The following is a 12,008-nucleotide window of genomic DNA, read 5'->3' as shown; positions in this document are numbered from 1 at the left end:
TCCGTGAATTGCATCATAGAATATTTTGAACCGGGGATCCGGGCTTGGTTGACAGGACAGTTGTTGTATAGAGCAGGATAGAGAATGACAGGCAGAAGTCCATGCCTGTCATGCAGGCTGCCTAGGGTCGACCTGATCATACATAAGTAGTCTCCTACACCTTGAGCTCCGCCCTAACGCAGACTATCATGGATCCCCTGCAGAGCCCTCATCTCACAGTAGCATTCTATCACCCTCGCTGTGGCAACTTCCAACACTGGGCGCTGCATCTCCACACTGGTACGGAAGATCTCGTCTTCGAAGTGGACGGCGAACACCCCGCATTCCGGAAGGCCACCTCCCATGGCAAGCCCTGCTGCACTGACGGCTTTATCGAGGCCCGATTTGTCGGTGAGATCGGGGAACCGGATATTTCCACGGTCAAGGAAGTAGTGGCCCGAACGTTTGTGGACAACGAGACGCTCGAGTGGGACTGTCAGGAATCTGGACTGGACATTCTGGATGCATGCGAGAACGAGGGGGTTTTAGGCGATAACGACGAAGAGTATATCGAGGTCAAGCAAATGCTGAAGGATAGAACGAGGTCCACTGCTATAGTCATGCTTATAACGGTCTAAGAAAATGTCCATTTCCGCATGGTCATGGGTGCTATTGGTGAAGGGGAAATATGACAGGGAATCTGAAATAAACTCTTCGATCGTATGCTAAATGCTCCTCCCAATCGTCAGCTTTAACCCCCGAAAGACTATCGATATCAACGCCAACATGCCTACTCGGTGCCCATTCGACAACCGGATGAATCCTCCGCATCCCACCCCATCACACGATACACGCTTCATGCGTTGGCACCCGGTGATTAGCGGGGTTCATGCGCCATCGCGAGCACAAACCAGCAAACCCTGCTACGTCCGCCCAGCAATTCGTCTCCACGCTTCCTCGCGCAAGGCCGCCGCGGTGTCGTGCGTCCGGTCCATGGCCGACTGGTTCTCGACCGCCCGCCGCAGCAAGAAATGAAGACACTCCTCGGTGGTTCCCCACGCCAGACACTTAAACACCCCCGGCAGATCTGGGGAACCCGCCCCCGCACCTGCACCTGCACCTGCAGTCGCCGGCGCCGGCGCCGACGAAGACGGTGGCACCGCGTTCGCCGCCAGCAGACCGCAGCTCACCTCATCGGCCATGCCCTGCAGCTGGCCCAGCTCGACCGGCACGGTGGGCAGGCCATGCTGGGTGCGGTGGCGGGCGAGCGAGTAGGCCCTGCGCACGCTCTCGGCGTTGTGCGAGGCGACGAACAGCCGCACGGTGGGGAAGGGTGTTGGCGATGGCGGCGCGGCGAGGGGCCACTGCCGGCTGAGCAGGCTCTGGACGATGTGGTCGTAGTTGCGGTCGGTGGCGAGCTTGGTGTCGTGGATGCGCGAGCGCAGGTCGTGGGCGATGTAGGCGCCGCGGACGAGCTTGATGCCCAGGGCCCAGCCCTCGCGGGCGGCGAGCTCGAGGTGCCGCTGCACGTTGGCCGTCGAGGCCTTCAGGTACGCCTGGATGGTGTTGTAGACGACGAGCCGGCCGTGGCGGTTGAACTGGCGCATCAGGTCGATCGTCCATGCGTCGATCGTCGGCTGGAAGACCTGCTGCTCGGCGTCGATCCAGAGCCGCGCCTGCCGGGCGGCCGTCGCCTCACAGATCGCCGTAATGGCTTGCTGGATGGCCGGCGGGGGGACCGGGTCGCCGCGCGTGAGCGCCTCGACAGCGGCTGGGCCAGCACCGGTGAATCTGCCGGGTTAGAGGTGGTCGGGTTTGGGGGAAGCGATGGCGCGGAGGACTTACTTCACGTTGAGATAGTCGCCGGCCTCGATCATCTGCAGGGTCTGCAGGTTTCCCTGTTTCCATTCCTCTACGGCTCGGGCTGCTGCGGCTTCTTGCTTCTTCTCGACAGGGACGTGCGGGCTGTCGTCGAGTTGGGCGATGGACTCGCGGGCGTAGCCTAGGATGACGCCCTTGAAGCCGAGGCTCTTCATGTCCTGCACGGTGCGGCGGACCTCTTTCTCGTTTACGCCCGCGCAGAAGTGGTTGTAGATGGTGGTGCGCAGGAGGTAGTTGAGGATGGGGTTGCGGGCCGGACTGAGGAGGAGGGACTTGGAGCCGACGATGTACTTCATCACGGACAGGCATGGCTTCAGCAGGGGCGATGCCATGATGGAGGTGAAAAGCAACGAGCGGATCAGGGTCTTCGTGGGGAGGATTGCCATGGGGGACCGCATGGGTGGTGCTGCCTGTGGCGGGGTGAGGAGGGCATGATGGGCTGTAGATGAGGATGTCGATGCATGACGGGCCGAAGCAGGGAGTGTATAGAGGAGCGGACGGCGCAGAAGCTTGACTTTCATCTTGGTCGTCTTGCTATCAATGCGTCCTGCGTGCCGCAGGATCTATTTATCTACTTGCATTGCCTCGTGAGGGGTTGAGTCGCCTCCGCCGGTGATATGCAGACATCTATGCGGATCAAAGGCCGATTGGCCTCTGATGCATCTCGATGACCTAGACGGCGGCGTCCAGATGCGCTGGTTCAATGATAGACGGCCTCGGTTCGTCTTCCGCTGCTCGGGAGGGGGATCCGCAGGATGTTCGCGGGGTTGTTGATAGTTAGTTGCCTGATGGATGCGTGACGATCATGATCTGTAGCCATGATTTGCTGAGAACAGCAGGGAGCATACGAGGTGCTACAGGATCTGTTGCAGGGAGTCTGTGCACGGATATGCTTGGAGCGTCTATAGAGCGGAATCTGAATCTATATTACTTCAAATGCTCCGTCCCATTAATCATCCCATCCGCAAACGCAGCCCGAACCCCCTCTCGCTCCAGCGTCATCAATCCCTGGATCGTACAACCCCGCGGCGACGAGATACTCTCCCGCAAGACAGCGGGATGGTCACCGTCCTTCAACAGCGCCGCCATCCCGGACAACACCTGCGCGGCCATCTCCAGCGCCTCGGGCCGCCGAATGCCCTCCACCACACACCCGTCCAAGAGGCCATCCAGGGGCACCGTGAACATAGCCATGGACGCACCGACCAGCATGCCCGCAGCGTCGAACTGCTCCGGCGCGACATGCTTGACCTGTCCAACCTGACTAAACACCCAGGTCAGCAGCTCGGCCTGCTCGTCCGACAGGGTCGGATCGGCCTCGATGATAGTCATGGACTGGCCCAGACGGGCCGCGACGTTGGGCATGGCGCGGGCGATGACCGGGGCGGAGTCCTGGGGGCCCTCCGGGCTGATGTACTCTGCGATCTGGCGCGGAGTCGTTCCGGCCAGGATGCTGAGGACGAATTTCCCGGCCAGGGCGGACTGCACGCCCGGTTCGCGCAGGATGGCGGCGACCAGGAACGGCTTGCAGGCGAGGAGCACGACGTCAGCGTCCTGCATGGCCTGGACGTTCTGCCCATGGCGGACGTCGAGACGGGCGGCGTCCGCGTGGAATTGGTCCCGCAGACGCTGGGCCGAGCTCGGAGATTTGGTGTTGACGATGAAGTGGGCGATTTTGGCGTCTGCTCCACCAGTGCGAGTTGCGTCAAGGAGACCGCCGAGGATGGCGGAGCCCATGTTCCCTGCGATCGTGAGTATATTATGGTCGGGGTAGGGAGTTAGAGGGAATTACCGCATCCGATGAAGGCAATGGTGGGAGCCATTGGGGTCGTATGTGGTAGTTGGTGGTGGATGGGCCGTAGTTGAAGCTGGTGATGTAGAGTTCGGGAGGAGAAGCCGAAGCGAGATGGGTGGAGGATGGAGGAATATATACTTCTGGATCAGCCCGATATTGTCATCGTTCACGTCCCGAGCATACGTATTGTGGTATGCTCAACGGACCCGCTACTATATACCTCCGAGGATACATACTCCGTACATGGACATACGACTCATAGATGCATTAGACAAGTCTACTATACAAGTACATCGCTCTATACCGATCAACCCACCCGTGGCCGCTTCGCCTGCGACAACCCCGTCATCCCCTTTCGTTTCCTCTCCATCGCCTCCATCTCGGCCTTCATGATGCGCTCCTGTTCCGTCATCTTCTTGGGCGGCTCCAACACCGGCCCCTTCTTCCCCGCCAGCGGGTTCTTCTTCGCTGCCGACGCAAACACATTCTTCGGCTTCTGCGCGCCCAGCGACAGCGACATCTTCACCGGCGCCGCGGCCGGCGGCCCCTCCGCTCTCTCCGGCGATGCACGCTCACCGTCCGGCCGTCTTTCCGGCGTCGTCTGCTCCGTGTCCCTCCCTGTCGTCTCCGACCCCGTGGGCGCCTCCCGCTCCTTCGGCGACCCCGCGGCCCTCCCCAGCCCCAGATTCAACTTCACCTTCTCCCCCTCCTTGCGCTGCAAGACCTTCGCCTCGGGATCGACCTCCTCCTCCTCACTCCGGTCCTTCCGCTGTCGCGCCCGCTCCACCTGCTCCTGGATCAGCCGCTGCTCGCGCTCCTCGTCGCCGCGGTCCTGCCGCTCCTTCTTCAGGATCGCCTCGCGCCGGCGTAACGTCTCCGGACTCCGGTCGATGTACGAGATGAAGAGGCCCTTTTCCGTCTCCTCGACGCGACAGAGGCCCTCGCGGCCGAGATGCGCCGCGAACTGCGTGAGGCTTTTCCATTTCGTCGCGTTCATGTGCGTGTGCTGCGGGCCCAATTAGCGTTGGATTTTTCTCCCGGTGACAGCATCCGGGCGAAGGGTCGCGGAACGTACGGTCTTATCGGCGATGATCTGCTGGTAGAACTGGTTGACGTGGACCTTCTTCTCGCCGTGCGTCGTCCGCAGCAGACTCAAAAAGTTGTCCTGGAACTCCTTGCTGTACGACTCGATGTGTTTCTTCGGGTCCTCGCCGATGAGGAGCATCTGGCGGACGTGGCTTTCGCTCTGCACGTGGCTGGATGAGGTGAGCGTGATTGCACTGGACTGGACTTGACGTGGAAGGAGACGGGAAGACGGGAAGACGGGAGGGCATACCATTTAAAGCCGTTCTCGTCGCGCATCTGGCGCTCTAGTCGAGTCGAGTTAGTCTTTCGTCCGCCGTTGGGGGTCGCGCGGGCTTACCGCATGCCTGGCTGAAGGGGGGGCGTTAGCGGGTGTTCTATCCTAAGGCGTGGCTGGCGGGAAGACGTACCAGTAGAACCGTAGACGCTGGAGGCCCTTGGATTTCAGCTTGTTGGAGAGGGCTTTGGTGCTGCCTGCCTCTGCGCGCGGCATCGTGGATGAGATGTGATGGGATGCGATGCGATGTGGATGAGTAGAAGTTGCAGTTGATCGTTCATTCCGTGCGGGTTGATAAGCGCCACCGGATAAGGTCACGTGGTTATCTCCACGTGACGTCGACATTCGGACTACAGCCGAGTATACGGGGATAAGTGTATACAGTATCCGGTATAGGAGGATAGCTTGCGGTACAGTAGAATTGCATTCAACTATCCAGACTCCTCTCGGCTGTTTCGACGCCACAACCAATACCGAACCGAACAAGAACTCGACTAAACTAAACAAACCCAAATTACATGCTGTACTCGTGGATCGCCGACGGCCCGTTCTCGTTATACTCCACGCGACTCATGAAGCCCTTGCTGATGCCCTGGTCCAGAATGAAGACCACCTTGGACGCCATCTGCGCGCCCAGGAACACCGCTTCCTCCAGCCCATGGCCGCCCCCGGGCGCCCCTGGGCCCCCCGGGCCACCGCCCGCCGGCGCCGGCGCCCCGTTCACGCCGCCAGCGCCACTGGCGCCCGGCGCGTTGCTGCTGCTCTGCTCCTTCCACTCGGAGAAGTACTCGGGCGGCTTGACGGTCTTGACGGACGTGGGCGTCTGCGAGTGGCCCGACGACCGGTGGTGCGACAGCATCGTGGGGTCCATCGACGGCGTGCCGGGCGGCATCTGCCCGGCGGCGTTGTTGGAATGCGTGGCCGCCACGAGCAGCGGGTTCACACCGTGGCCGGCCGGGTGGTGCATGGGGCCCGGCGGGCCCGTGGGCGCCGGCGTGTTGGTGCCTCCGGTGGGGAGCGGCGTGGAGAAGTTGGAGGGGAGCTCGGAGGTGAAGATGGTGGCCGAGGGGGAGAGGACGAACTTTTGCGTGATGGCCGAGACGAGCGATTGCGTGAAGCCTGTGGCGTGAAGGGTTAGGATGCGGTTCTGGTCATGGCGAGGATGGTGGTTGGATGGGAGGACTCACCCTTGATTTTGCTCCCGTTGCCCACGATGATCAGGGAATCCCACAGCTCGCTGCGCTTGTTGGCCTCGGGCACTGCCAGGATGGTGTGGTGGATCTGCGTCGCGATGTCCTCCAGGATGCCGCTGGAGAGCCGGTCGCCGGTCTGCTGCTTCGGCGTGGCGGACAGGAAGCGCTCGACGCCGACTTCGATGTCGCGCGTCTGGCGGATGAACCGGCTGGGCGTGGGCGCGGGCGCGTCCGTCTCCGGTTCGAGCCGGACAAACTCCTCGAACTGGAAGGTCGCCCTCTCCTTCTTGGAGTTGGGCAGACGCGCGTTCTTGGCCGCCTGCTCGGCCGTGCCCTTCTTGGTCGACTTCTCGGCTTTTTCCTTCTCGCGGTTGGCGAGGAACTCGCTGGTGTTGCCGCTCACGATGGCCGCCACATCCAGCACGCCCTCATCCTCTTCGTCGCCAGTCGGAGCGCCGTCGGCCCCCCGCGCGGCGGCGTCGCCCTCCGGGCCGCCCATGGACGACGCCGCGGCCGGGTTCGGGGTTGGGCCCTGGTGGGCGGTGACGGCGGCGCCGGGCAGGGGCGTGCCCGGGGGCAGCAGCTCGGTAATGTTGCTCCGCTTGAGCTGCTCGCACATCTCCCAGGTGAAGCCCTTGGACCGGAGCAGCTCCCACAGCCGGTCGGTCATGTAGTCGCCGCCGCAGCCCTCGAGGGCGATGCCGCGGCCGTGGTCGTGGACGAGGAAGTCGGTGACGGCGGTGACGTCGACCTTGCCCTTGCCGACGTCGACGATGGTGGCGGTGGAGACGCCGTAGCCATAGCAGACGGCGAGGGCGGCGTCCATCAGACAGAAGGCGGGGGCCTTGAACTTCTCGAAAACGAACTGGGTGATGGTTTCGCGGTCGCGCGCGGACCAGACGGGCTCGGCAATGAGCATGATGGGGGTGTGGAAGGAGGGACTGAGGGTGTTGAAGACGTGGGTGAGGAGGGCGAAGAAACAGGGCCAGTCGACGATGCGGCCATTCTCCATCGGATAGATGGCGCCCTCGTCCGAGGTGACGTCCTCCTCATAGACGATCTCGGGGGACGCGTCCTCCGGCTTGGAGTCGCCCGCGTCCGCACCGTCGGACTTCGCGGGGGGTTCGGTCTGGGTAGGGTCGGTTGTCGACGCGGCGGTGTCTTGGGGCTCTGGGGCGGAGTCGGCATCCTTCATGTCGACATCCTCCTTCGGCTGGGAGGGGTGGGAGCCATTGGGAGGATGGGGCAGGTGGTGTCGCTCGCGGATCTTGTAGGGTTCATATTCGCCTGACTTCTCGGCTGGGAACATGCGCGTTGGGAAGCGAAAGCGCGCTGGGGTGAAGGACTCGGGGAGACCGAGTTGCGCCAGGGTGACTTGCGACCCGGGCGCAATGATCTGTGGCGGTTAGACAGAGAGAAGCGGATGGGGACGAGAAGACCAGAGGGACATACCAGGATATGCTCATCTTTGAAGGGCGGCATCGTGACGATGCGAATGCGACGAGAAACAACGCGAGTCGAAGCGGAAGAAGTTGAGGTGCGCCTGCCGAATGGGGTTAGCGTGGGGCATAACTTATGTAAGGATACATCTAGTCTAACTATACATGGCATAAATATAAGAAGTATGAAGATCAAGGATTACGGTATGTCAATAAATCATCTACTACACCATGATCACTCCGCCGCATGGTACTTCTCCGTCGCCGACCGGAACAGCTCCTGCTGCTGCCGCAGCAGCTCCTCCTCCGACAACCCACTCTGTTCCATCTTGCTCTGTTTCTTTTCGCGGGACTTCAGCTGTTCCTTGTGCTCCTCCGCCACCGCCAGCACATCCGGGATGTAGTCGCCAAATCCCAGATCGCGGAGAGCCCGCTCCACGTGTTCGCAGGCGATGGTCTTCTTGGCTTCTTTCTCGCTGATTTCGTTGGCTTCCGAGGAGATCAGGGTGATGAATTCCACGCAGCATTCCATGAGGAGATCGCGCGCATCTTTCGAGAAGGTCTGACCGGAGGACGGGGGGAGGATCTCGGTGATGATTTTCTGGACGGTGGCTATGTAGAAGTCAGGAGGGATCGATGTCGCAGCGGGTGTCGTCACGTACCTTTGGGTAGCGACAGGTCGTCGTTCGCTGGTGAAGTTAGTCGGGTCGAGGCTGCGAGGCTGGGACGGATGGGCATACCGGAAAACTCTCGATCTGACATGTCGGAGGGTTAAGGACAAGAGAAGGAATCAAAGAAGAGTAGAGGAGAGAAGGGATACGAGGAGATGGAGAAAGAGATGTAGAGATGTAGATGTCGGAATAATGGATGAAGGCGGAAGAATATGCCGGCAGAATCCCACCGCCTTCCAGCCTATTTCATCCGTTTTTTTCTTTCCTTCATCCACTTTCGCTTCTTCCTCCACAACCAACTCGACCCGAATGCAATGTCTCTTCGATGTACTAACGGTATGTCTCTTCCTTTTTCCCACACACTCTCTACATGATGAACATTGTTGTCGCCCCTATCAGACCTCTATGGTGACCTACACTGTCCAAGCCAAACGGACTACTGAATCCCTCCATCTCTCGCGTGTATAATGGCTTCATCCAGGAACCCACCTAACGAGAGCAGATCTTCTAGTCACAGCACACCATTGCTTCCTCGGCTACGCTTGATGTAAGACACACCACTTCTCCCCTTCCCCTTTAACATGATGATCACCCTACATTCCATGCTAAGTATGAAGGTTCTACACCTAATGCTTCTAAAATGTAATGCTTTTCATCTTTCGGCTGATTCTACACCTTCTCCGTCACTCATCACCGCTTCTGTCATGTTCTTCACTGACACTCATCCCAGTCACTCCTGGAAAGCCGCCAGCGTCGCGTCATTCCACCTAGAACTCGTTAGTAGATAGTCCATGAATGAAATCTCTTCACTCCAGACGTACGATAGAAACTTCCCACTCAACTCCCTCGGCGCATCCACCGCCAACTGGGCCATCACATGGCCCGGCTGCTCCGGCCGAAGCAGCTTCCCCTCCTTGTGCACCGTCGTAAATTTCGAATGCATCTGCGGTTCCAGCGTCGTCGCATGGTCCTCCCGCAACTCGCGCTGCATCTCCGTATCCACCATGCCCGGACGAATCGACACCGTCGTCACCTCGCGTTCTTCCTCGCCCAGACTCAGCGCTAGATGGTTCAGCGCCGCCTTGGTGGCTCCGTACAGACCCCAGCCCGGGTAGGCCGACACCGCCGCGCCGGATGAGGTGAAGATGAGTTTTCCGTGCGATTCGCGCAGCGCGGGGAGACCAGCTTTGACCTGTGACACTTAGCGGGGGCCATCCACTCGAATCAGACCGGAGAGACACGCACAAACGCAACCAGACTGATAAAGTTCACGTCGAACCCGTGCTTCCACTGCTGGGGATCGGCCTCGGCGATCTTGCCGACCTGGCCCAGCATCCCGTGGTTCAACACCATGCCGTCCAGACGCCCGAAACTCTTCAACGCCAGGTCGACGGCCTTCTGACCGAGGGAGAAATCCGCCAGATCGCCGTTCAGCACGGCGACTTGCTTGGTGTATTGGTCCTTCAGCTTCTGGAGGGGTTCGACGCTGCGGGCGATCACGACCACATTGTGGGCTTGAGGGGCTGAGAGGAGATATTTGGCGATAGCGAGACCGATGCCTGGATGGTGAGTATTGACTTGAGTATGCAGTATGGGGCAGGAGAATACCTCTGGAGGCGCCGGTGACAATGATGGTCTTGGACATGATATTGGACAGCGATTGATGGGGTGGAAGTGGTGAGGGGAACTGCGTAATTGCCTGTTGGAGGACGTGGGAGTTCCCGTGACTTCACCTTCACCTCCTACTTCTTCCCTCAACATCTCTCCAACTTCAACTCCTCGTCTCTCCAACTACCTTACATCTTAGAGCCTGGCTCTTCCTCGTCTCCTCCAACTCACAGCTGCTCAACTTCTACCCATTCTCTCGCTACTAACACACTCCCCAGAGCTCTCACTGATGGCGGCCCCTCCTCAGACCCCTCACCGGCTACACCGTACATATCACAAGAATGCCAGACAAATACTCCCACTACTCTCCAGTTCTACTGCCTGCGGGACGCATCTCAATCCTCCAGCTTGAAATGATGGAACCTTCCCATCTCTCTGACGCAAAGTGGGCCGCTCCACCGCCCAGAACCGGACTGATACCAATCTCTGCCCCGCGGCGACCTCGGGGGAATTCTCCGAGTCAATTGATCAATTTCTCCCAACGTCAAGCGCAGGGTCAAGCCCAAGTCAAGAATGCCCACCGTCATCCTCGGCGGAGGCATCATCGGCGCCTCCATCGCCTACTACCTCTCGCAATCCCAACCCGGGGACCCAATCCACATCGTCGAACCCGCGCCACAGCTCTTCAGCGCCGCATCAGGCTACGCTGCCGGCTTCCTGGCCAAAGACTGGTTTGCGCCAGCCCTCGCTCCGCTCGGCGCATACTCCTTCAACCTCCACCGCTCTCTGGCCGCTGAACACCGCGGCGCCGAACAATGGGGGTACATGAGCGGCACCGCGCTCAACCTCGCCACCGAAGCGAGTAAAAAGACCGGCACCCGCGGCGACGACTGGCTGCGGGACGGCACCAGTCGCGCAGAGACCGCTGCCGGCGTCACCCACACCGCCGCCGTTCTCGCCGACAGCGACAGCCCGGCCTGGCTGACGAAACAGCAAGGCGCCGAGCTGGAGCAGATCAGCGACCCTGACACCGTCGCCGTCGTCGACCCCCTTCGTCTCGCGACCTTCCTTCTGCGCGCGGCGCAATCGCGCGGTGTCACCCTACACCATCCGGCGCAGGCCACCACCCTGGTCACCGACCCAGCCAACGGCAACACCCTCACCGGCGTGACTCTTGTCGACCTCCGCACCAACACCGCGTCCACCCTCCCCTGCACGAACCTCATCATCGCCGCCGGCCCCTGGACCCCGACCGTCTTCCATGACCTGTTCCCCGCCGCGCGGGCCACCGTCAATATGACGCCCCTGGCGGGGTACTCGCTCGTACTCCGCTCCCCGCGCCACACGCGCCACCACGAACGGTCACACCACAACCGCAGCCACGCGGTCTTCACTACCCACCCGCCGGAGTGCGGCTTCAGCCCGGAGATCTTCTCGCGCCACGGCGCGGAGATCTACATCGCGGGGCTCAACCCGGATCTGCAGCTACCCGCGCGCGCCGAGGATACCGCCGCACTGTTCGACCACCGCGACATGCGCCGGCTCAAGGAGGTGACAGTGCGGTTGCTGGGCCGGCTGGCCCCCGGACAGACCGAGTCGACCGACACCGTGCGCAACGTCGACGACCTGGAGATCGTCCGGGAGGGACTATGCTTCCGGCCGGCGATGGCGCGCGGCGTGCCTGTCGTCGCCAGGGTGGACGATGCCGTGCTCGGTGGCGTGCGCACGGCGTCTGGCGGGGGCGTGTTCCTCGCGGCGGGACATGGCCCTTGGGGGATCTCGTTGTCTGTTGGGACGGGGCGGGTCGTGGCTGATATGGTGCGGGGGTTGACCCCGGCGGTGGATGTGAGTGGGCTGGGGGTAGAGGTTAGACGTCGCGGGAGTAAGCTGTAGGGTTGATAGGTACCTAGAGAAGCATATAGTCAGGGATAGACAGCATTTCGGACCGCAACAATATTCCACGTGACCATGAATAGATTATTGATCCTATCCTGCACCTCCTAGATGCAGGAGCCAAGCCGCGAGGCGGGCGCCTTAGCCCGCTGAATACGAGCTTTGCATCCTTCAGCTGAGCCCCTGACA

General features: G+C 60.9%; 7 protein-coding genes across 7 annotated transcripts; 1 reads left to right on the top strand and 6 right to left on the bottom strand.

Annotated features, from left to right (window-relative positions):
• Positions 1–173: 173 nt before the first annotated feature.
• BDV59DRAFT_209099 (putative proline oxidase Put1) lies at positions 174–2,381 on the bottom strand (the record flags this gene model as incomplete). Its single annotated transcript, XM_073695331.1, has 3 exons — positions 174–497; positions 1,170–1,770; positions 1,825–2,381. 3 exons carry the CDS (start codon positions 2,379–2,381, stop codon positions 174–176), a joined length of 1,482 nt encoding a protein of 493 aa, XP_073546207.1.
• A 207-nt stretch (positions 2,382–2,588) lies between these two features.
• On the bottom strand, positions 2,589–3,833 carry BDV59DRAFT_209097 (pyrroline-5-carboxylate reductase). The gene is made up of 2 exons (XM_073695330.1): positions 3,653–3,833; positions 2,589–3,602 (listed from the first exon to the last, which is right to left on the bottom strand). Exons 1-2 carry the CDS (start codon positions 3,681–3,683, stop codon positions 2,788–2,790), a joined length of 846 nt encoding a protein of 281 aa, XP_073546206.1. The 5' UTR covers positions 3,684–3,833; the 3' UTR covers positions 2,589–2,787.
• Positions 3,834–3,962: 129 nt separating this feature from the next.
• On the bottom strand, positions 3,963–5,231 carry BDV59DRAFT_203611 (putative C2H2 finger domain protein (Kin17); the record flags this gene model as incomplete). The annotated part of the gene is made up of 5 exons (XM_073694298.1): positions 3,963–4,661; positions 4,731–4,911; positions 4,992–5,025; positions 5,079–5,089; positions 5,149–5,231. The coding sequence occupies 5 exons, from the start codon at positions 5,229–5,231 to the stop codon at positions 3,963–3,965; spliced, it is 1,008 nt and encodes a 335-aa protein (XP_073546205.1).
• Positions 5,232–5,529: 298 nt separating this feature from the next.
• On the bottom strand, positions 5,530–7,690 carry BDV59DRAFT_194377 (putative chromatin remodeling complex subunit (Arp9); the record flags this gene model as incomplete). The annotated part of the gene is made up of 3 exons (XM_073692381.1): positions 5,530–6,134; positions 6,203–7,604; positions 7,661–7,690. The coding sequence occupies 3 exons, from the start codon at positions 7,688–7,690 to the stop codon at positions 5,530–5,532; spliced, it is 2,037 nt and encodes a 678-aa protein (XP_073546204.1).
• Positions 7,691–7,760: 70 nt separating this feature from the next.
• Positions 7,761–8,497, bottom strand: nctB (negative cofactor 2 transcription regulator complex subunit NCB2). Its single transcript, XM_073690388.1, has 3 exons — positions 8,388–8,497; positions 8,310–8,336; positions 7,761–8,259 (listed from the first exon to the last, which is right to left on the bottom strand). Exons 1-3 carry the CDS (start codon positions 8,407–8,409, stop codon positions 7,883–7,885), a joined length of 426 nt encoding a protein of 141 aa, XP_073546203.1. The 5' UTR covers positions 8,410–8,497; the 3' UTR covers positions 7,761–7,882.
• Positions 8,498–8,917: 420 nt separating this feature from the next.
• Positions 8,918–10,231, bottom strand: BDV59DRAFT_69981 (SDR family oxidoreductase). The gene is made up of 3 exons (XM_073696929.1): positions 9,927–10,231; positions 9,564–9,877; positions 8,918–9,510 (listed from the first exon to the last, which is right to left on the bottom strand). Exons 1-3 carry the CDS (start codon positions 9,961–9,963, stop codon positions 9,049–9,051), a joined length of 813 nt encoding a protein of 270 aa, XP_073546202.1. The 5' UTR covers positions 9,964–10,231; the 3' UTR covers positions 8,918–9,048.
• A 58-nt stretch (positions 10,232–10,289) lies between these two features.
• Positions 10,290–11,972, top strand: BDV59DRAFT_69951 (NAD(P)/FAD-dependent oxidoreductase). The gene has a single exon (XM_073696928.1). The coding sequence runs from the start codon at positions 10,500–10,502 to the stop codon at positions 11,817–11,819; it is 1,320 nt and encodes a 439-aa protein (XP_073546201.1). The 5' UTR covers positions 10,290–10,499; the 3' UTR covers positions 11,820–11,972.
• Positions 11,973–12,008: the final 36 nt, after the last annotated feature.

The sequence above is a fragment of the Aspergillus ambiguus genome, assembly GCF_047715705.1.
Source record: "Aspergillus ambiguus strain CBS 117.58 unplaced genomic scaffold BDV59scaffold_25, whole genome shotgun sequence".
Lineage (NCBI taxonomy): Eukaryota > Fungi > Ascomycota > Eurotiomycetes > Eurotiales > Aspergillaceae > Aspergillus > Aspergillus ambiguus.
This window is presented reverse-complemented; position numbering and strand designations above follow the sequence as displayed.

Coding starts and splice junctions, on each gene's coding strand:
- nctB (XM_073690388.1), bottom strand. CDS start 8,409: ATGTCAGATCGAGAGTTTTCCG. Junction 8,337..8,387: donor GTCAGATCGAGAGTTTTCCG/GTATGCCCATCC, acceptor TAACTTCACCAG/CGAACGACGACCTGTCGCTA. Junction 8,260..8,309: donor CGACCTGTCGCTACCCAAAG/GTACGTGACGAC, acceptor ACTTCTACATAG/CCACCGTCCAGAAAATCATC.
- BDV59DRAFT_69981 (XM_073696929.1), bottom strand. CDS start 9,963: ATGTCCAAGACCATCATTGTCACCGGCGCCTCCAGAG. Junction 9,878..9,926: donor TGTCACCGGCGCCTCCAGAG/GTATTCTCCTGC, acceptor CTCACCATCCAG/GCATCGGTCTCGCTATCGCC. Junction 9,511..9,563: donor TTATCAGTCTGGTTGCGTTT/GTGCGTGTCTCT, acceptor TAAGTGTCACAG/GTCAAAGCTGGTCTCCCCGC.
- BDV59DRAFT_209097 (XM_073695330.1), bottom strand. CDS start 3,683: ATGGCTCCCACCATTGCCTTCATCGGATGCG. Junction 3,603..3,652: donor CATTGCCTTCATCGGATGCG/GTAATTCCCTCT, acceptor TCACGATCGCAG/GGAACATGGGCTCCGCCATC.
- BDV59DRAFT_69951 (XM_073696928.1), top strand. CDS start 10,500: ATGCCCACCGTCATCCTCGGCGGAGGCATCATCGGCGCCTCCATCGCC.